Here is a 22,714-nt window from a genome sequence, read left to right as displayed (position 1 = left end):
TTTAATGGACAGAAAATGTGCTTTTCTTTCAAAAACAAGGACATTTCTAAGTGACCCCAAACTTTTGAACGGTAGTGTATATGTTTTTTTATTTTTAAAATGTACACATATTTATCCCCTTATTTTTGTTGGCAGAAAACTACCTCTGTACTTCCATTCATTTGTATGGGTTACCTTCAGACAAGTCCCGTGACGCTGGGGGTCGTAGAGCAAAACAGAGAACACCGTCGTGTTCGTGAGAGTCTCCCCTTTTCATAGAGTTTGTAGCCAAACTGTTCGGACACTACAAACATTTTCGCGAGAAGACCGATTTTTCGGAATGTCTCCTGGTCTGACAAACACCGCTGTAGCTTGGCTACCAGCCACCGCAGATGAGGAATGCTGACATAGGCGGATACGGAGGATTGAGATGCAGCCCATGCAAAACTGATATCGCTAGATAAAAGTGACCAAACATACAACAACACACACACTGATTCATTTCACCCTCTCATCTGTCCTACCCTTCCCCTTCAAGCCCTCGGCTAAGGGTGAATATCAAATCAGTTCCTGTTTTAATTTCCCAATAGCGAAGTGTAATTTGTTATTACGAGGCAGTATATACATATACCGATATACAGATTGTGTGTGTGTGTGTGTGTGTGTGTGTGTGTGTGTGTGTGTGTGTGTGTGTGTGTGTGTGTGTGTGTGTGTGTGTGTGTGTGTGTGTGTGTGTGTGTGTGTGTGTGTGTGTGTGTGTGTGTGTGTGTGTGTGTGTGTGTGTGTGTGTGTGTGTGTGGTGTCAGACACAGGGGCTGACAAATGACTTCACTCCAGATTGCTTTACATCACAAATCATTGTCACATTATAATACCCCTAATGCAAATACACGTGTGCGTGCGTGTGTGGTGCAAGTATGTGTGTGTATGGTGTGCATGTGTTTGAGTGTGTGTGTGTGAGTTTGTGTGTGTTGTATCCCTGTATCACTGGCGAGCTCATTGCTCTCAGAAATCAAAGTTAAATGGATCATCTATCATCAGAATATACTGTATGTCTGGAACACTTGTCTCCGTCTCACTCTGTGTGGGTGTGTGTGTGAGCGGTGTGTGGGTGCGGTGTGTGGGTGTGTGTGCCTGGTTGTGATTAATGTGCTGCATTGGGCTGTTCAGCTATGCATGTTGGTGAGTTTATCGTTTGATGCTGGCTCCAATTAAACTCCTCTAAAGTGACTGATGGCTTTAAGACTCTGTCCATCAATAAAGGCCATCCAGGCCTTTGCACCAGGATATGTCATTCTCACACTAACTAATGTCCTCTTGACTTGCAGGCACTGTATGTGTGTTTCAACTACACCATCTTATAAAAGACCACAATATATCTTGCCCAGTTGTCCTATCCCCAGACCCAGTAATCTGATATATCATATATATTAATTTTCATGTAACTCTAATGACAGACTCTGATATTGTTATTATGCCTGCATCAGCCAAAATACACACACAGAGAAAATGGCATATGTGTCTTACGGGAGGGGGGACTGAGTTGTGTTTGAGAATAGGCTGTTTGCAGGATTTGCAAGAAGGGATTTTCATTTGTAGAGGGGAGGAGGAAGGGAGGAAGGGTGAGGAGAGGTATACGGAGATGGTAGGGGGTGGAGAGGACATTGAATGACGACACACGGTGTATGTGTGTTTGTGGGGGGGGTATATAATAGGGTATCTATATGGGGTTTAACATTTGATGGCTACGGCACATGGCTCAGGCCTATCTCACACTCAACTGAATACCACACGCCTGGGAATCTCAATCTCTGTGTCCGTGTCCGTTTGTGGATATAAGGTAGTAATATAAAATAGACGGTATAGCTCCGAAGTCTCCAGAGAAGACATGTATCTTAAGAGAAACACCCATCTCCCCCTCGGTCTCACCCCATCCCCTACCTCTCAGCCCTCTTCCACCTCACCATTAAACCTACTACCCCTCGGTCTCACCCCTTCCCCTACCACTCAGCCCTCTTCCACCTCACCATTAAACCTACTACCCCTCGGTCTCACCCCATCCCCTACCTCTCAGCTATCTACCACCTCACCATTAAACCTACTACCCCTCACCCCTTCCCCTACCTCTCAGCCATCTACCACCTCACCATTAAACCTACTACCCCTCACCCTCACCCCTACCTCTCAGCCCTTTACCACCTCACCATTAAACCTACTACCCCTCGGTCTCACCCCTTCCCCTACCTCTCAACCCTCTAACACATCACCATTAAACCTACTACCCCTCACCCTCACCCCTTCCCCTACCTCTCAGCCCTCTACCACCTCACCATTAAACCTACTACCCCTCACCCCTTCCCCTACCACTCAGCCCTCTTCCACCTCACCATTAAACCTACTACCCCTCACCCTCACCCCTTCCCCTACCTCTCAACCCTCTACCACCTCACCATTAAACCTACTATCCCTCGGTCTCACCCCTTCCCTTACCTCTCAGCCCTCTACCACCTCACCATTAAACCTACTACCCCTCACCCTCACCCCTTCCCCTACCTCTCAGCCCTCTACCACCTCACCATTAAACCTACTACCCCTCACCCTCACCCCTTCCCCTACCACTCAGCCCTCTTCCACCTCACCATTAAACCTATTACCCCTCACCCTCACCCCTTCCCCTACCACTCAGCCCTCTTCCACCTCACCATTAAACCTACTACCCCTCGGTCTCACCCCTTCCCCTACCTCTCAGCCATCTACCACCTCACCATTAAACCTACTACCCCTCACCCTCACCCCTTCCTCTCAGCCCTCTACCACCTCACCTTTAAACCTACTACCCCTCGGTCTCACCCCTTCCCCTACCTCTCAGCCCTCTACCACCTCACCATTACACCTACTACCCCTCACCCCTTCCCCTACCTCTCAGCCCTCAACCACCTCACAATTAAACCTACTACCCCTCACCCTCACCCCTTCCCCTACCTCTCAGCCCTCTACCACCTCACCATTAAACATACTACCATCACCCTCACCCCGTCCCCTACCTCTCAGCCCTCTACCACCTCACCATTACACCTACTACCCCTCACCCTCACCCCTTCCCCTACCTCTCAGTCCCCTACCACCTCACCATCAATCCTACTACCCCTCACCCCTTCCCCTACCTCTCAGCCCTTTACCACCTCACCATTAAACCTACTACCCCTCGGTCTCACCCCTTCCCCTACCTCTCAACCCTCTAACACATCACCATTAAACATACTACCCCTCACCCTCACCCCTTCCCCTACCTCTCAGCCCTCTACCACCTCACCATTAAACCTACTACCCCTCACCCTCACCCCTTCCCCTACCACTCAGCCCTCTTCCACCTCACCATTAAACCTACTACCCCTCACCCTCACCCCTTCCCCTACCTCTCAGCCCTCTACCACCTCACCATTAAACCTACTACCCCTCACCCTCACCCCTTCCCCTACCTCTCAACCCTCTACCACCTCACCATTAAACGTACTACCCCTCACTCTCACCCCTTCCCTTACCTCTCAGCCCTCTACCACCTCACCATTAACACCTACTACCCCCTCGGTCTCACCCCTTCCCCTACCTCTCAGCCCTCTACCACCTCATCATTAAACCTACTACCCCTCACCCCTTCCCCTACCTCTCAGCCCTCTACCACCTCACCATTAAACCTACTACCCCTCACCCTCACTATCCACCCGCCTGGTATTAGCCTGGTATTAGCTGTGTGTTGATATTTAGATGGATGAGTGGAGAGTAAGGAAGAGAAAAGACCCAAACACACCACACCGACACACACACACCCTTACAGCCCCTCAGCGCTCTCCTGTCCTCACAAGCATGGTTTCCCCCTCTAATTGCTGCCATTCGTCAGTGTGTGTGTGTGTGTGTGTGTGTGTGTGTGTGTGTGTGTGTGTGTGTGTGTGTGTGTGTGTGTGTGTGTGTGTGTGTGTGTGTGTGTGTGTGTGTGTGTGTGTGTGTGTGTGTGTGTGTGTGTGTGTGTGTGTGTGTGTGTGTGTGTGAGAGAGAGAGTGAGTGTGGTATAGGGCTGCCACAGCACCACCTGAAGTCCCCTGTCAGTACTACAGTGTTTGCTACTGCCTTAGTCACACCTCAACACCTACAGCAATCTACCATTCAACTGTCTCACTGCAAGGTTGCCACCAGGCACGCACACAAAGCTCTCATTTAACACACAGCTTTCAGTTAATACACACACAGCTCTCATTTAACACACACACACACACACACACACACACACACACACACACACACACACACACACACACACACACACACACACACACACACACACACACACACACACACACACACACACACACACACACACACACACACACACACACACACACACAGAACTGTATATTATTGTTATCATATGAGGGACATTGTCCTTGTTAACGGTCATGAAGATCAATCTAAATGAAAAACACACGCAGACAGAAACTAAAGACAAACTCACACAGTGCTTCAATACACTGCAACCTCATACAACACTGATACATATTTCCGTACTGGATTAAAACCAATTCAGATATTTGAATCTCTCCCTCGGTCCATCTCTCTGTATCTCTAGCTCAGTGAATAGTCGAAGCAAACTGTATTTGAATGGTTAAACAACAACAGTTAATGTTGTCTATTATTCATTCAGTCACAATCACATTATAATGTGGTGATTAGTTACACTGCCTGGCTTCTATGTTCCTATAAGAAGCCTTTAAGTATTTTGTAATGTAGCAATTTATAGATTTTTTATTCATATTCTACCTCATTGTCTGTCAGTTTTACGTCCAGCGCCAGACAATCTACAATTTAATATGTCATCTTGTGTTGATTATAAATGAGTGTTTCCCTCACAACCAATCAACTACAGCAATCTACACCTAACACAGACACCTTATCAATCAGAGGATCACACTGTCACACACGCACACACACATATACGTACACAGCCATCAGTCAGCTTCATCAAACTAACTCATCTATCTTACGGTCTGTCTGTGAAGCCAGGGAGGAACAGTTGTCCAACCTTAGCATTCATCAGAATTACAGTCTGATATTAACAACACACAGAAATATTCATCTTGGAGGTAAACACTATCCGGCTTAAAAAAGAAAATGAGATTATTTTACAGGAATATCCTCACAGAGGACCTCAGGGGTAATGAGGAGAACAGGAGGCTGTTTACATCCCCCCCCCCTCCCTCTCTCTCTATAAGTCCCTCTCTCCTCTACAGTCCCTCACTCTTTCTCAGGTGAGATTTGAAAAGGTATGATTACTTTGTATGTGCGTTCACATTCATATGTTTGTGCACGCACGCATGTGTGTGTGAGAGAGTAAAAAGGTAGGATTGCCTAGGATCCCTGTCTCACTCCCTCTCTCTCCGTCCTATTCATATTTCACCTTCAATTTCATTTTTTCATCAGTCAGGGAGCTGCCTGCCGCAGTGATTCAATTATGCTTTGTGATTGGCCCGCTGGCATCCTGAAGGGTCACGGAAAGGTTAAAGAATTCAGTGGCACAAACATGATTATGGCTCTGCAGCGTCTGATCAGAACCGCTGCTTATCACAGAACACTGGACCTGACTGGCTGGTTGTGTGCCTAGAGGTTCTGGAGGGGTTTACATGTTCACTGTTCAAAACAAATGTTTACATGTTGTGGTAGTTTATATTGAACTCGTAGGCACACACATCCGAGGACCCAAATTACAGCTACTCATTGACACGGAGGCAGGCAGACATTAAATCCTTGTTATACACGGAGCGAATAGGCAATGTAATGACATCAACTCTCATCTCCCCAATACTACCTAGAGACAGGAGCTATATAAGTCTGACTAATATCCAGCTGTGTTTCTTGATACTACGGAGATACTGAATAGGTTGCAATAAAAAACATGTACACTCTGCCCCCCCCTGCATCTATCCATATCCTCACTGGGGCCGAGCTCCCTGCCATCCAGGACCTCTATATCAGGTGGTGTGAAAGGAAGGCCAGGAAAATCATTAAAAAGACTCCAGTCACCGAAGCCATAGACGGTTCTCTCTGCTACCGCACGGCCATAGGTACAGGGTCCTGAACAGCTTATATTCCCAAGCCATAAGACGGCTAAATAGATAATAAAATGGCTACACAGACTATCAGAGTTGACGCTTGTAATTTATTTGTATTTATATTTTTGCACTGACTGTATGCACATTCACACATGCCCTAAACACTCACACAGACACACGCAAAAATGTACTCCATCATCGGCTCACACACATAACATGCACATACAGTACTAGACAAAAGTTTGGACACACCTACTCATTACAGGGTTTCTCGTTATTTTTTCGATTTTCTACATTGTAGAATAATAGTGAAGACATAAAAACAATGAAATAACACATTAGGAATCATGTAGTAACCAAAAAAGTGTTAAACAAATATATTTTATATTTGAGATGATTCAAAGTAGCCACCCTTTAGCACTGTTGGCATTCTCTCAACCAGCTTCATGAGGTAGCCACCTGGAATGTATTTCAATTAACAGGTGTACCTTGTTAAAAGTTAATTTGTGGAATATCTTTCCTTCTTAACAAGGTTGGGGTGGTATACAGAATAAAGTATGGTATTTTACCAAATAGGGCTATGGCAAGAACAGCTCAAGGAAGCAAAGAGAAATGACAGTCCATCATTACTTTAAGACATGACGGTCAGTCAATGCAGAACATTTCAGCATACAGTGCCTTGCGAAAGTATTCGGCCCCCTTGAACTTTGCGACCTTTTGCCACATTTCAGGCTTCAAACATAAAGATATAAACATTATTTTTTTGTGAAGAATCAACAAGTGGGACACAATCATGAAGTGGAACGACATTTATTGGATATTTCAAACTTTTTGAACAAATCAAAAACTGAAAAATTGGGCGTGCAAAATTATTCAGCCCCCTTAAGTTAATACTTTGTAGCGCCACCTTTTGCTGCGATTACAGCTGTAAGTCGCTTGGGGTATGTCTCTATCAGTTTTGCACATCGAGAGACTGAATTTTTTTCCCATTCCTCCTTGCAAAACAGCTCGAGCTCAGTGAGGTTGGATGGAGAGCATTTGTGAACAGCAGTTTTCAGTTGTTTCCACAGATTCTCAATTGGATTCAGCTCTGGACTTTGACTTGGCCATTCTAACACCTGGATATGTTTATTTTTGAACCATTCCAGTGTAGATTTTGCTTTATATTTTGGATCATTGTCTTGTTGGAAGAGAAATCTCCGTCCCAGTCTCAGGTCTTTTGCAGACTCCATCAGGTTTTCTTCCAGAATGGTCCTGTATTTGGCTCCATCCATCTTCCCATCAATTTTAAACCATCTTCCCTGTCCCTGCTGAAGAAAAGCAGGCCCAAACCATGATGCTGCCACCACCATGTTTGACAGTGGGGATGTTGTGTTCAGGGTGATGAGCTGTGTTGCTTTTACGCCAAACATAACATTTTGCATTGTTGCCAAAACGTTCAATTTTAGTTTCATCTGACCAGAGCACCTTCTTCCACATGTTTGGTGTGTCTCCCAGGTGGCTTGTGGCAAACTTTAAACGACACTTTTTATGGATATCTTTAAGAAATGGCTTTCTTCTTGCCACTCTTCCAAAAAGGCCAGATTTGTGCAATATATGACTGAACTACTAAACTACTGAAAGAGCTGCTTCCTGTGCTTGGCCCTCCTATGTTGAACATAATAAACGGCTCTCTATCCACTGGATGTGTACCAAACTCACTAAAAGTGGCAGTAATAAAGCCTCTCTTGAAAAAGCCAAACCTTGACCCAGAAAATATAAAAAACTATCGGCCTATATCGAATCTTCCATTCCTCTCAAAGATTTTAGAGAAGGCTGTTGCGCAGCAACTCACTGCCTTCCTGAAGACAAACAATGTATACGAAATGCTTCAGTCTGGTTTTAGACCCCATCATAGCACTGAGACGGCACTTGTGAAGGTGGTAAATGACATTTTGATGGCATCGGACCGAGGCTCTGCATCTGTCCTCGTGCTCCTAGACCTTAGTGCTGCTTTTGATACCATCGATCACCACATTCTTTTGGAGAGATTGGAAACCCAAATTGGTCTACACGGACATGTTCTGGCCTGGTTTAGGTCTTATCTGTCGGAAAGATATCAGTTTGTCTCTGTGAATGGTTTGTCCTCTGACAAATCAACTGTACATTTCGGTGTTCCTCAAGGTTCTGTTTTAGGACCACTATTGTTTTCACTATATATTTTACATCTTGGGGATGTTATTCGAAAACATAATGTAAACTTTCACTGCTATGCGGATGACACACAGCTGTACATTTCAATGAAACATGGTGAAGCCCCAAAATTGCCCTCGCTAGAAGCATGTGTTTCAGACATAAGGAAGTGGATGGCTGCAAACTTTCTACTATTAAACTCGGACAAAACAGAGATGCTTGTTCTAGGTCCCAAGAAACAAAGAGATCTTCTGTTGAATCTGACAATTAATCTTAATGGTTGTACAGTCGTCTCAAATAAAACTGTGAAGGACCTCGGCGTTACTCTGGACCCTGATCTCTCTTTTGAAGAACATATCAAGACCATTTCGAGGACAGCTTTTTTCCATCTACGTAACATTGCAAAAATCAGAAACTTTCTGTCCAAAAATGATGCAGAAAAATTAATCCATGCTTTTGTCACTTCTAGGTTAGACTACTGCAATGCTCTATTTTCCGGCTACCCGGATAAAGCACTAAATAAACTTCAGTTAGTGCTAAATACGGCTGCTAGAATCCTGACTAGAACCAAAAAATTTGATCATATTACTCCAGTGCTAGCCTCTCTACACTGGCTTCCTGTCAAAGCAAGGGCTGATTTCAAGGTTTTACTGCTAACCTACAAAGCATTACATGGGCTTGCTCCTACCTACCTCTCTGATTTGGTCCTGCCGTACATACCTACACGTACGCTACGGTCACAAGACGCAGGCCTCCTAATTGTCCCTAGAATTTCTAAGCAAACAGCTGGAGGCAGGGCTTTCTCCTATAGAGCTCCATTTTTATGGAACGGTCTGCCTACCCATGTCAGAGACGCAAACTCGGTCTCAACCTTTAAGTCTTTACTGAAGACTCATCTCTTTAGTGGGTCATATGATTGAGTGTAGTCTGGCCCAGGAGTGGGAAGGTGAACGGAAAGGCTCTGGAGCAACGAACCGCCCTTGCTGTCTCTGCCTGGCCGGTTCCCCTCTTTTCACTGGGATTCTTTGCCTCTAACCCTGTTACGGGGGCTGAGTCACTGGCTTGCTGGGGCTCTCTCGTGCCGTCCCTGGGGGGGTGCGTCACCTGGGTGGGTTGATTCACTGTTGTGGTCGGCCTGTCTGGGTCCCCCCTTGGGTTGTACCGTGTCGGAGATCTTTGTGGGCTATACTCGGCCTTGTCTCAGGATGGTAAGTTGGTGGTTGAAGATTTCCCTCTAGTGGTGTGGGGGCTGTGCTTTGGCAAAGTGGGTGGGGTTATATCCTTCCTGTTTGGCCCTGTCCGGGGTGTCCTCGGATGGGGCCACAGTGTCTCCTGACCCCTCCTGTCTCAGCCTCCAGTATTTATGCTGCAGTAGTTTATGTGTCGGGGGCTAGGGTCAGTTTGTTTATCTGGAGTACTTCTCCTGTCCTATTCAGGTGTCCTGTGTGAATCTAAGTGTGCGTTCTCTAATTCTCTCCTTCTCTCTTTCTTTCTCTCTCTCGGAGGACCTGAGCCCTAGGACCATGCCCCAGGACTACCTGACATGATGACTCCTTGCTGTACCCAGTCCACCTGGCCATGCTGCTGCTCCAGTTTCAACTGGCCTGGGCCCTAGGACCATGTCCCAGGACTACCTGACATGAGGACTCCTTGCTGTCCCCAGTCCACCTGGCCATGCTCCTGCTCCAGTTTCAACTGTTCTGCCTTACTATTATTCAACCATGCTGGTCATTTATGAACATTTGAACATCTTGGCCACGTTCTGTTATAATCTCCACCCGGCACAGCCAGAAGAGGACTGGCCACCCCACATATGCTCTCTCTAATTCTCTCTTTCTTTCTCTCTCTCGGAGGACCTGAGCCCTAGGACCGTGCCCCAGGACTACCTGACATGATGGCTCCTTGCTGTCCCCAGTCCACCTGACTGTGCTGCTGCTCCAGTTTCAACTGTTCTGCCTTATTGTTATTTGACCATGCTGGTCATTTATGAACATTTGAACATCTTGGTCATGTTCTGTTATAATCTCTACCCGGCACAGCCAGAAGAGGACTGGCCACCCCACATAGCCCGGTTCCTCTCTAGGTTTCTTCCTAGGTTTTGGCCTTTCTAGGGAGTTTTTCCTAGCCACCGTGCTTTTACACCTGCATTGTTTGCTGTTTGGGGTTTTAGGCTGGGTTTCTGTACAGCACTTTGAGATATCAGCTGATGTACGAAGGGCTATATAAATAAATTTGATTTGATTTGATTTGATTGTTGTCCTATGGACAGAGTCTCCCACCTCAGCTGTAGATCTCTGTAGTTCATCCAGAGTGATCATGGGCCTCTTGGCTGCATCTCTGATCAGTCTTCTCCTTGTATGAGCTGAAAGTTTAGAGGGACGGACAGGTCTTGGTAGATTTGCAGTGGTCTGATGCTCCTTCCATTTCAATAGTATCGCTTGCACAGTGCTCCTTGGAATGTTTAAAGCTTGGGAAATATTTTTGTATCCAAATCCGGCTTTAAACTTCTTCACAACAGTATCTCGGACCTGCCTGGTGTGTTCCTTGTTCTTCATGATGCTCTCTGCGATTTTAATGGACCTGTGAGACTATCACAGTGCAGGTGCATTTATACGGAGACTTGATTACACACAGGTGGATTGTATTTATCATCATTAGTCATTTAGGTCAACATTGGATCATTCAGAGATCCTCACTAAACTTCTGGAAAAAGTTTGCTGCACTGAAAGTAAAGGGGCTGAATAATTTTGCACGCCCAATTTTTCAGTTTTTGAATTGTTAAAAAAGTTTGAAATATCCAATAAATGTCGTTCCACTTCATGATTGTGATTGTGTTGATTCTTCACAAAAAAATATTTAGGCAGCCTGAGTTCGCGTTGTATTTTGTGGGTGTTTGTACCTGTCTCTGTGTTAGTCACCAGATAGGCTGTAATTAGTTCACGTTCCGTATGTTGTTTTCTTATATCAGTTATTTCATGTACCGCGATATATTTCATTAAAGTCATGAGTAACCTACACGCTGCATTTCGGTCTGACTCTCTTCATTCAACAGAGGAACGACGTTACACCCAAGGATGAAACAGACTTGTGTAGGTCTACAATTTTTTTCTGAGGTCTTGGCTGATTTCTTTTGATTTTCCCATGATGTCAAGCAAAGAGGCACTGAGTTTGAAGGTAGGCCTTGAAATACATCCACAGGTACACCTCCAATTGACTAAAATGATGTCAGTTAGCCTATCAGAAGCTTCTAAAGCCATGACGTCATTTTCTGGAATTTTCCAAGCTGTTTAAAGGCACAGTCATCTTAGTGTATGTCAACTTCTGACCCACTGGAATTGTGATACAGTGAACTATAAGTGAAATAATCTGTCTGTAAACAATAGTTGGAAAAATTGACTTGTGTCATGCACAAAGTAGACGTCCTAACCGACTAAAACTATAGTTTGTCAACAAGAAATTTGCGGAATGGTTGAAAAAAAAGTTTTAATGACTCCAACATAAGTGTATGTAAACTTCCGACTTCCGACTGTACAATCATCATATGCTGCTACTCTGTTTATCATCCTGATGCCTAGTGACCCCTATACTTTTCTACCTCTATCACTCCAGTTTCCCTGCTGATTGTAAATATGGTATCATAAACTGGGTGGTTAGAGCCCTGAATGGTGATTGGCTGACAAAACATTTATTTTTACTGCTCTAATTACGTTGGTAACCAGTTTATAATAGCAATAAGGCACCTCACGGTTTTGTGGTATATGGCCAATATACCACGACTAAGGGCTGTGTCCAGGCACTGTGCTTGTGACATTAAAACTTGAAACATATGTTCTAACAGAGGATATCCTTGTTGCATCACTAAATGGTAACGTCTTCACAAGACATAATCTAATGCAATGTGACTAGAAATAATCATGATGCTTTTGTTTCCTGAGCCTGTTTCTGAGTGATGGCTTTGTGACGAACGAACGAACGAACGAACAAGCACACACACACACACACACACACACACACACACACACACACACACACACACACACACACACACACACACACACACACACACACACACACACACACACACACACACACACACACACACACACACACACACACACACACACACACACACACACATTCCTCCAAGGGGAGGTAAGATGTGAATAATACATTAGCAGATTCATATTGGGAGTGATGCTTGTCAATCAAACTCCCCCCAAAAACACAAGCCATCAGGGAGGATTCAGAGAGACTCTATTTAGGTCGTGTGTGTGTGTGTGTGTGTGTGTGTGTGTGTGTGTGTGTGTGTGTGTGTGTGTGTGTGTGTGTGTGTGTGTGTGTGTGTGTGTGTGTGTGTGTGTGTGTGTGTGTGTGTGTGTGTGTGTGTGTGTGTGTGTGTGTGTGTGTGTGTGTGTGAGAAAGTGAGACACGGTCAGTCGATGGGGCTGTTTGGCGCTAGATTCCCCTGGCGAGGCCTAATTGACGGTGCGACGGCCAAATCTGTCCCCCTCTCCAACGCCTCCCTGTACTATATTCAATATGGCTATTTACATGGCCCGCGTCAGTGAGCAAACAAGCTCATTTAAAAGTTCACATGCTAATGTGTGACATTTAAAGCAAACTTTACACGGGGAAAGGACACGCAACAATAGATTTTGATTCTTTTCTTGTCCGTGAATCTCATCAGGCATCTTCCATATTTATGAGTGTTAGAACAAAGGGACACCTTAGCAGAGGAGAGGAGGGAGGGGTGGGGTGCTGGAGTGTGGTTTGGAGGGTGACAATACACATGTTGACAAACAAACAAGTTCTCCATTACATCTGGAGTAGTGTGTGTGTGGACTCGTTGTGTGTATGCTAAGCCTGTGTGAGCTGTATCTATTGTGTGCACATGGAAGTGTGTGTGTGTGTGTATGTACCTGGCGCATAGTTTGCGTGTGTGAGCTCTGGACTTGATCCAGCTGAGACTGTAGGCGAGCCGTGTCCTCTACCCTCATTCTGCTCTCTCTCTGGGTCTCACACAGCCTCCTCTCCTGGGTCTGCAACTAACCAGTAGAAAGAGACAGATATTCAAACTACCCTATCCCCAACACCAGCTCTATCTCTACCTACCTCTGATAGAAGAGTCTCTCTCTGTCTGAGAGTCAGAATATCCCTCCTCTGTCTCTCTTCCTCCTCCCTGACACTCTCCACCTGGAACAGACACAAAAAGAAACAGATAGGAACAATTAAAACAGAGACCTGCTAAATTATTCTGAGTATTAAGGTATTTTTGGCAGAGATAGTGCATGTTAGCATAGGTAAAAATGCAGAGAGAAAGAGAGAGAGAGAGAGAAAGAGAGACCACTGTATGACGCCTCCAGCCATCCTCACTCCACTACCCCCAGACATCGACCAGACCCAACCGAGACAGGACAGGGATGAGTGGAGCCCATCACACCCCATCTCCCCAGCCAGAACAGGGCTATATCCCTCCCTGCTCTGTTCATTCACTAGAGCATGCTCCCACCATGATCCTGCCTATTGATTTCAGCTTAAGTAATGAGCCAGCTTATCCAAAAATCTTTAGCGTTTGGGCTCAAGTTAAGGGAGTCGATGGGGGCCATTTCCCTTTCTGAAAAGCACATGCAGACTTTTTATGTACGGAGGGACAAGACAAATCCTGAAGCTGATAAATCAATAGGGCTTTCTGTCGATGAACACACACACACACACACACACACACACACACACACACACACACACACACACACACACACACACACACACACACACACACACACACACACACACACACACACACACACACACACACACACACACACACACACACACACACACACACACACAGCTGACTAATGGTCTTTTTTAAGGCAATTAAAGTGAGCTGTAAACGTATGAAGGCCAATCAATGTGGATGTGGGTCTATTATCAGTGCTTTAACACTGATATACTGTGTGTGTGTTTGTGTTTTAGTCTATTATCAGTGCTTTAACACTGAATTAGAAGAGGCTTTAAAGAGCAGCTAGGGGTCTAGCTGAGGTGTGTTGAAGTCATTTATCTAGAACAGTAGAGACCTCAACATGTCACTCTACAGGACACTATTCTACTGCACTGCCCCCTTCTGCCAGAACTCAAAGTGAATCTAAGCCAATTCATTGTAGAACAATACCAAAGTTTATTTGTACTTTCTATTTCCGGATTAATTCAATGTTCACACCAGTAGAAAACATGGAAATGTAGTAAATTGAAAATGTAAGGAAAACTAACTCCGCCAGCTTAGTCCGTCGCTTTAGGCTTTCCCTCACTGTTCGCAGCTTTGCCAAAGATGAGGGGCGCGTTGGTAAAACCAGCATACAGACAACACTTCCCTAAGGTAATTGGTTCCACATTAATATATTCATTCAACTGTGATTTGTACATCAGCAAAAAAGCTTCCCCTTTGATGTTACATGCTGTGCCCCCCCCCCCTCATTCTCTCTCACACACACACACACACCTGTCCATTTTCCCTCAGATATCAAACCAATGAAATTGACATTTTATATCTGGGGGGGGGGGGTCTACAACCTAAATCAGTAAAAAATAAGATAGTGAGACTTGGTAATGCTGTGTGGAGAATGTAGATTGACATGGTGATCGATTAGGCTTGGTTCAGAGGGTGGCTACTGGGGTGACTGGGAGACTTGGTCATGCTGTGTGGAGAATGTAGATTGGCATGGTGATCGATTAGGCTTGGTTCAGAGGGTGGCTACTGGGGTGACTGGGAGACTTGGTCATGCTGTGTGGAGAATGTAGATTGGCATGGTGATGGATTAGGCTTGGTTCAGAGGGTGGCTACAGGGGTGACTGGGAGACTGGTCATGCTGTGTGGAGAATGTAGATTGGCATGGTGATGGATTAGGCTTGGTTCAGAGGGTGGCTACAGGGGTGACTGGGAGACTGGTCATGCTGTGTGGAGAATGTAGATTGGCATGGTGATCGATTAGGCTTGGTTCAGAGGGTGGCTACAGGGGTGACTGGGAGACTGGTCATGCTGTGTGGAGAATGTAGATTGGCATGGTGATCGATTAGGCTTGGTTCAGATGTAGATTGGCATGGTGGGTGGCTTGGTTAGGGTGGCTAGGGGTGACTGGGAGACTGGTCATGCTGTGTGGAGAATGTAGATTGGCATGGTGATGGATTAGGCTTGGTTCAGAGGGTGGCTACAGGGGTGACTGGGAGACTGGTCATGCTGTGTGGAGAATGTAGATTGGCATGGTGATGGATTAGGCTTGGTTCAGAGGGTGGCTACAGGGGTGACTGGGAGACTGGTCATGCTGTGTGGAGAATGTAGATTGGCATGGTGATCGATTAGGCTTGGTTCAGAGGGTGGCTACAGGGGTGACTGGGAGACTGGTCATGCTGTGTGGAGAATGTAGATTGGCATGGTGATCGATTAGGCTTGGTTCAGAGGGTGGCTACAGGGGTGACTGGGAGACTGGTCATGCTGTGTGGAGAATGTAGATTGGCATGGTGATCGATTAGGCTTGGTTCAGAGGGTGGCTACAGGGGTGACTGGGAGACTGGTCATGCTGTGTGGAGAATGTAGATTGGCATGGTGATCGATTAGGCTTGGTTCAGAGGGTGGCTACAGGGGTGACTGGGAGACTGGTCATGCTGTGTGGAGAATGTAGATTGGCATGGTGATGGATTAGGCTTGGTTCAGAGGGTGGCTACAGGGGTGACTGGGAGACTGGTCATGCTGTGTGGAGAATGTAGATTGGCATGGTGATGGATTAGGCTTGGTTCAGAGGGTGGCTACAGGGGTGACTGGGAGACTGGTCATGCTGTGTGTAGAATGTAGATTGGCATGGTGATCGATTAGGCTTGGTTCAGAGGGTGGCTACAGGGGTGACTGGGAGACTGGTCATGCTGTGTGGAGAATGTAGATTGGCATGGTGATGGATTAGGCTTGGTTCAGAGGGTGGCTGCAGGGGTGACTGGGAGACTGGTCATGCGGAAGACAGAAGCAGCGGACTACGGAGCCCTGGAACCAGGTCAACACAACGTCAAACCTTAAGAGTCTACGGAACTAAGAACTAAGAACTAACTACTAGAACTAAGGCCCAATGCTTTTTAGGCAACCCATAACAATAAGGCAAACGCTTTACTGGTATGGCATATGAATATGGTAGTAGCAATTAAATATGGTAGTAGCTCCACCTTTCCCTCTGATAGGCTAGGTGGGATTTTTGCCATTGCTTATAGGCCTATCTATCTATCTATCTATCTATCTATCTATCTATCTATCTATCTATCTATCTATCTATCTATCTATCTATCTATCCAATCATTTGTGTCTAGGGGCTAGGAGCTGTTTCTGGACAGAGCCATGGAGAAAGAAAAGGAAAAACATTTGAGGTGATTTCTATTTCAAAGTTACATTGTCCTAATAGAATGTCAAACAATTTGACCTGGGATCGAAAATACATCCCTTGACATTTTTTAGATAATTGTTTTTAACCAAAGTGATGTTTTTGTGGCATTTTGGTCAATGGACAAATAGTGACCTTACCTTGAGAAGAATGGTGCATCACATTGGCTGGGTTTTGATGAACAAACATGTTGAAGGTGTGTCAAGGCTTGACCCCTTACTGTCCAATCAGAACGTGCTCCAAAAATGTGATTGCTTCAAGTTGTGTATTTATGGTCTTTTATGTATTGCGTTGTCATCAACTCCAATTCAAATGTTAGTCCTTTATAGCCTTGTTTGTTAAATAGCCTACAGAAACAAAATAACAAAATGTAGGCCTATCTCATATTTGCTTAATATGTTGAACACGTTTTTGAACAGTAATTGCATGGCTTCAAAATGTAAATGCATTGTTAACATAGCATTCACACTGATATAGGCATACTGTAAAATGCATTATGTCTGAGCCATGGACATGCCTAATGTTGTCAATAAGCAATATTCAATTCACTATTGATAAGACCTAAAAAATAAAGTGAATAATTCTAATCAAATGTAACAACAACTTGTTTTGAATAGGCTATGTCTAAATATAGTTACAGACACCATAATTGCTCCCCGTGGGAATATAATATTAGGCCTATGACAACGTAGAATATGGAGGGTGACACGCACATCCTAACTTTTGACAGGAGCTGGAAACAGATGTAATATAAAGAGAAAAGGGGGAACGTCCACTCACCGTTACTGCTCTGAAATATACACGGACTGTACAAAACATTATGAACGCTTTCCATCACAGACTGAGCAGGTGAAAGAGAGCTATGATCCCTTATTGATGTCACTTGTTAAATCCACTTTAAATCAGTGTAGATGAAGGGGAGGAGACCGGTTAAATGATTTTCAAGCCTTGAGACAATTGAGGCATGGATTGTGCATGTGTCCTATTCAGAGGGTGAATGGGCAAGACGCTTCTGGGTTTTTTATGCTCAACAGTTTCCCATGTGTCAAGAATGGTCCACCACCCAAAGGACATCCAGTCAACTTCAAACAACTGTGGGAAGCATTGGAGTCAACATGGGCACCATGTAGAGTCCATGCCCCAGACGAATTGAGGCTGTTCTGAGGGGAAAAGGAGGGGATGCAACTTAATATTGTGTTCTTAATGTTTTGTACACTCTGTGTATATAGCTATTGCCTGTCATCACGGTTGATATGGCCAGTAGCCCTAGTGTCATTCCCACGTGAAAGGTAAACAAACGGTCTAATATAGCCTCGAAGCAGGTTCAGCACCACGGACAGCGATCTGAATTCCCACGATTTGACAGTTCGGTCCAACAGAGGAAGGTCGAAGATGCAACTTTTTACAAAATTATGAACAAAAAACAATAAGCAGTCTTTTTAAATAACTTAATGTTATTTAAACGTAATGTCCTACAGTCACTGACACCTTTCATGCAATGGGCATCGCACATAATGAGTCCACACATTTCACAGAAGCTGGACAAAAATAATGTCCAATATAAATAAAAAAGAGGAATGACTATTTTGCTGCTCGGGATATCTTTATAAAACGTGGGTGATGTACATAAGGTTAAATCCATGCCATAACCAATTGCGTTATAGGTAAGACCAGCTTTTAGTCGGTCTTAAATATCGGTCTTAAATATCCCTTGTTGCTCTCACTGAAATTGGCATATTGGCACGTTTTTAAGGACACAATTCAAATATTTCCACCCCTCCCACCTCAGCGCAAGAGAGCGGATGTTAGACAGGTAAATTGACAAACCTGGCGTAAGGGATGGAAAATGCCAGTGCGCCAGTTTTTACATAACAAAATTGCAAACAAACGTGCATTTGAGATTTGCGAGTCCTTACCGGCAGATGAAAATAGAGCCCTCAGTTCAGTTATGGCAAGGCGTTCCCCTAGGGGAACTCACCCCCCCCCCCACCATTCAGCTGAAAAGGTGGTGCGGGGAATTCAAAAATATTCTTTAGAAATATTTAACTTTCACACATTAACAAGTCCAATACAGGATATGAAAGATAAACATCTTGTTCATCTACCCATCATGTCTGATTTTTTAAATGTTTTACAGCGAAAACACAACATATATTTATGTTAGACCACCACCAAATAAAATAAAAAAACAGCCATTTTTCCCAGCCAAAGATAGAGTCACAAAAGCAGGATTAGAGATACAATGAATCACTAACCTTTTGAAAATATTCATCAGATGACACTCATATGACATGTTACACAATACATTTATGTTTTGTTCGATAATATGCATATTTATATCCACCAATCTCGGTTTACATTGACGCCATGTTCAGAAATGCCTCCAAAATATCCGGAGGAACTATAGAAAGCTACGCCAGATAACAGAAATACTCATCATAAACTTTGACTAAAGATACATGTTCTACATATAATTAAAGATACACTGGTTCTTAATGCAACCGCTGTGTCAGAATTTTTTTAAACGTTACGAAAAAAGCCTACCATGCAATAATCTGAGACAGCGCTCAGACGTAAATATATTTCTTCTGAACTTTCATCAGAATGCAGTGGAAGGAGTCCTAGTTCCACAATAAATCTTTGTTTTGTGCCATAATGTCGAATACTAGTGTCCAATTAGCTGCATTTGGTAGCACTTTCAGCTCACGTGCCCAAAAGCTGACGCTAGTCCAGGAGAACTCGGACGAAAACTTCAAAAAGATACATTCCAGGTCAAATAAACTGGTCAAACTAAGTAGAGAATCAATCTTCAGGATGTTATTTTCATATATATCCAATAACGTTCCAACCGGAGCATACGTTTTCATCTGCAGCCAAATGGAACGATGGTGACATCCACAGACAAATGCGCCACAGGGAAATTGTATTCTGCCAAGACAGTGACTATTTCCCCTCCCATTCGGTCAAAGTTCACACCAGAAGCTCCATTCCACATTCTACTGAATGTGGCGTAGGAAGTGCTACCAGATCCATATCTTATTTGGAAGTGAATAGGCAATGACTTGAAATTAGACACGCATTCAGAATTTCACTTCCTGTTTGGAAGATTGCCTGACCTATGAGTCCTGTTATACTCACAGACATAATTCAAACAGTTTTAGAAACTTCAGAGTGTTTTCTATCCAATAGTAATAATAATATGCATATATCTAGGACAGAGTAGGATGCAGTTCACTATGGGCACGCAATTCATCCAAAGTGAAAATACTGCCCCCTATCCCCAACAAGTTAATGTCATAAATAGCTTGAAATAAAGGAAAGTGCATAGAAATGCAGCATCGTGGCTTTTTTCATACCTGGATGGGAACATGTCAACTTAATCTAGTTTACAGCCAGGTCAAGCAATTGATATTCAGAGTACGTGTGTCTAATCTGGGTTAAATCAGTTTACCTAATAAGAGAAGGGCACACAGCAGCTGACTCAGCGATTAGCATGTAGCATTGGCATAAAAAAGTAGCATTAGCATCCCATTAGAACGTGCTGTAGTTAGCAAAGAGCATTGGAGTCCTGCGCTAGTCCCTGCCTTTAAACATGCAGATGCTGTGATTAGCATTCAGTGTGCTATATAGAGCGCTATAACGTCCCAGTCAAACTAAAGGCACTATCTTTCATTAGTGCATTAGCTCAGCTAATGGCTAGGCTAATGTTTATACTAAGTGGAGATAGGTGAGGACTTCACTTAAGAAATTGGATTAACTCTGAAGTACTTTAGATTTAACAACAGTAGGAAAGTGCCTTGGCTCTAACTAAAGACAAAGCAACTTTTTAATCACAAAAGTTGGTTGAGAACTGAGAAATAGTTGCAGGGAGAGGAGAGGGGTCGAATGAGCCAATTGGAAGTGGAAGATGATCAGGTGACCAAAGACTGTGACCTAAAATGTTGTGTATTGTGGTGCAGGAATGAAGCACTCGGAAAGTAACATTTACAGAACCGTGTGAGTGGGCTTTTCTTTCTTTGTTCTCACTGTTTTGACAAAAAAAATAAAAAAATTCCAAAGTCACTTGGGCTACATTACAGTGGGTGCATATACAAGGTTTGGATCCTTGGGATGTGCCAATCACCCAACTGCTGTTTGATGACCATGATTGTAACCATGATATCATCTGATTCTAATGATGAACCCATCCAGACACTATAAAACTACCCACAGCAGAAGACTCCCCTCATATTGCAAAACCCATCCATCTGCACAACCAGACACAGTCAAAACCGATCCATATCTACAACGCACTCTGCCACGACACAGCCCAAACACACGCAGAGACAGAGTTGTAAATTAAGAGAGCTTTTGGTTTGTGAGGGTGGTGGTTACAGATGGGAGGAGTTTTCCTGTCAGGCATGAATCTTCGTCTGTCCTGCAACCGCTAACTGGAGCTGGAACACTGTCTGTCTGTCTGTCTTTCATATGGTTGGAGACTAAGGAACGCCCTAGCTGACTAAACTAAAGGAAACCCATGGCACTATTAGAGGGGAAGAGTCCTTGGACATCAAATAAACAGACACCACTACAGACATATTGAATGTCCCAGAGCACACACAGTAACATCTGTCCCTCTCCACTCACATCTTACTCAGCAGTAGCACACAGAGAGAGAGAGAGAGAGAGAGGACTGGAAATCAAACATGAAACCCTCTTGAGAGCCCTCATTCATAGCCTCATTTGCATATTTAATTAGGCTCTTCGTTACAGGATAAGTAGCGTTTATTCAATTTGCTGAGTCTCGTTTGCTGGCACACGTTCAATGAAACCCCAGCGAAGACAAGCTGGCACTGAAGAGAGTGGGGGGGCAGAGGGGGGAGAAAAATTAACTGCCATTCATCAACAGCTGTTCACCATCAGGTGGCTTCTCACCATGCATGCACAAATTCACTGGCTCTTCAGCCACTCATTATCATTAACATGATGAGCTCTATGCAGTGACAGTTTGTGATTCTCTCTCTCGCACTTTCTGTCTCTTATCGTGTGTGAGGGCTCTTTAATCCCTCATCATCATTAGGCCAGTTTAGCATAATTAGCATCGTTAGCCAGATGAGCTGTGCAGCCTCCGTTTCTCTCTCTCTGCCTGCCACAGCAGTGGTTTCAAGTAGTTTTGCAACAGACATTGGCCATTAAAAAGACAATAAAAAGTATCTTAAAATCTGTATCAGAACATAGGCCTAACTATTGCTTCATTACCTATATAACACAAGGATTTTGTGTGAATTATAATTTACCCTACATAATTCTACATAATCCTACATCCATAATTACATTCATAGAGGCTGGTGTTAAAACCACAAGTGAATTAGATACAGTATGTATATTGGATAGATACAAATCAAAAGTTGGGGGGCCACGCCTTGAGACCCCTGCTCTCTGTCATCTCAAGGAGACACCTTCTCAAAGCATCAACACACAAGTGACCACTCCTGTCTCTGTACAACACACTACGACAGCACACGAGTAGGACAAAAGCTAGAGCTCGGCTTCATTCAGTGAAATTAAACATGCTCTCGTCAGCCGCAGGGAAGCGAGCCGAGTAATGCATTATTCATCTGTACTTCACAAAGGAACATTAATCAATTATGAAGATATGAAGAGCGGTAAGTAGGAGACGGAAGACAAGGCCAGCAGTATTAATATGCGGCTGCATCGTGAGGCTAACGCTTTCCTCGTAAATCAATACTTTGTAGATTCATTTTGAGCGGCTGTGCTAAGATGAGGGAAGGGGGGGGGTGTCTTAGGGTCTGAATTAACATGACTCACCCGTTCTTTTCTGCTTGTTTTTGTCGTTTACTGTATTTTGTCTTGGTTTACACAACGGAGGAGAAAGGCAAAAGACCTTCAACGGGAGAAAAGGAGAAGTATGAAGAATGTGGCTGAACATTATCGAAATGAAGAGGAGACAAAGACAAGAGACAAGAGAGACAAAAGAGACAGAAAGAGCAACCATGAAGTTTGAGTATTGAATTTAGATAATAAAATATCTCCTTTTCGAGCAAG

At 44.3% G+C, this 22,714-nt stretch overlaps 1 protein-coding gene across 1 annotated transcript in view; it reads right to left on the bottom strand.

Moving 5' to 3' along the window:
• The window catches only part of LOC123990403 (trichohyalin-like), a 144,632-nt gene that overhangs the window by 84,224 nt on the left and 37,694 nt on the right, over positions 1–22,714 (bottom strand). Inside the window, exons 6-7 of the mRNA XM_046290958.1 lie at positions 13,365–13,445; positions 13,172–13,297 (exon numbers count right to left, since the gene is read on the bottom strand). Coding sequence (XP_046146914.1) covers positions 13,172–13,297; positions 13,365–13,445 — 207 coding nt within the window. The remainder of the gene's footprint in view (positions 1–13,171; positions 13,298–13,364; positions 13,446–22,714) is intronic.

The sequence above is a fragment of the Oncorhynchus gorbuscha genome, linkage group LG12, assembly GCF_021184085.1.
Source record: "Oncorhynchus gorbuscha isolate QuinsamMale2020 ecotype Even-year linkage group LG12, OgorEven_v1.0, whole genome shotgun sequence".
Taxonomy (NCBI): domain Eukaryota; kingdom Metazoa; phylum Chordata; class Actinopteri; order Salmoniformes; family Salmonidae; genus Oncorhynchus; species Oncorhynchus gorbuscha.
This window is presented reverse-complemented; position numbering and strand designations above follow the sequence as displayed.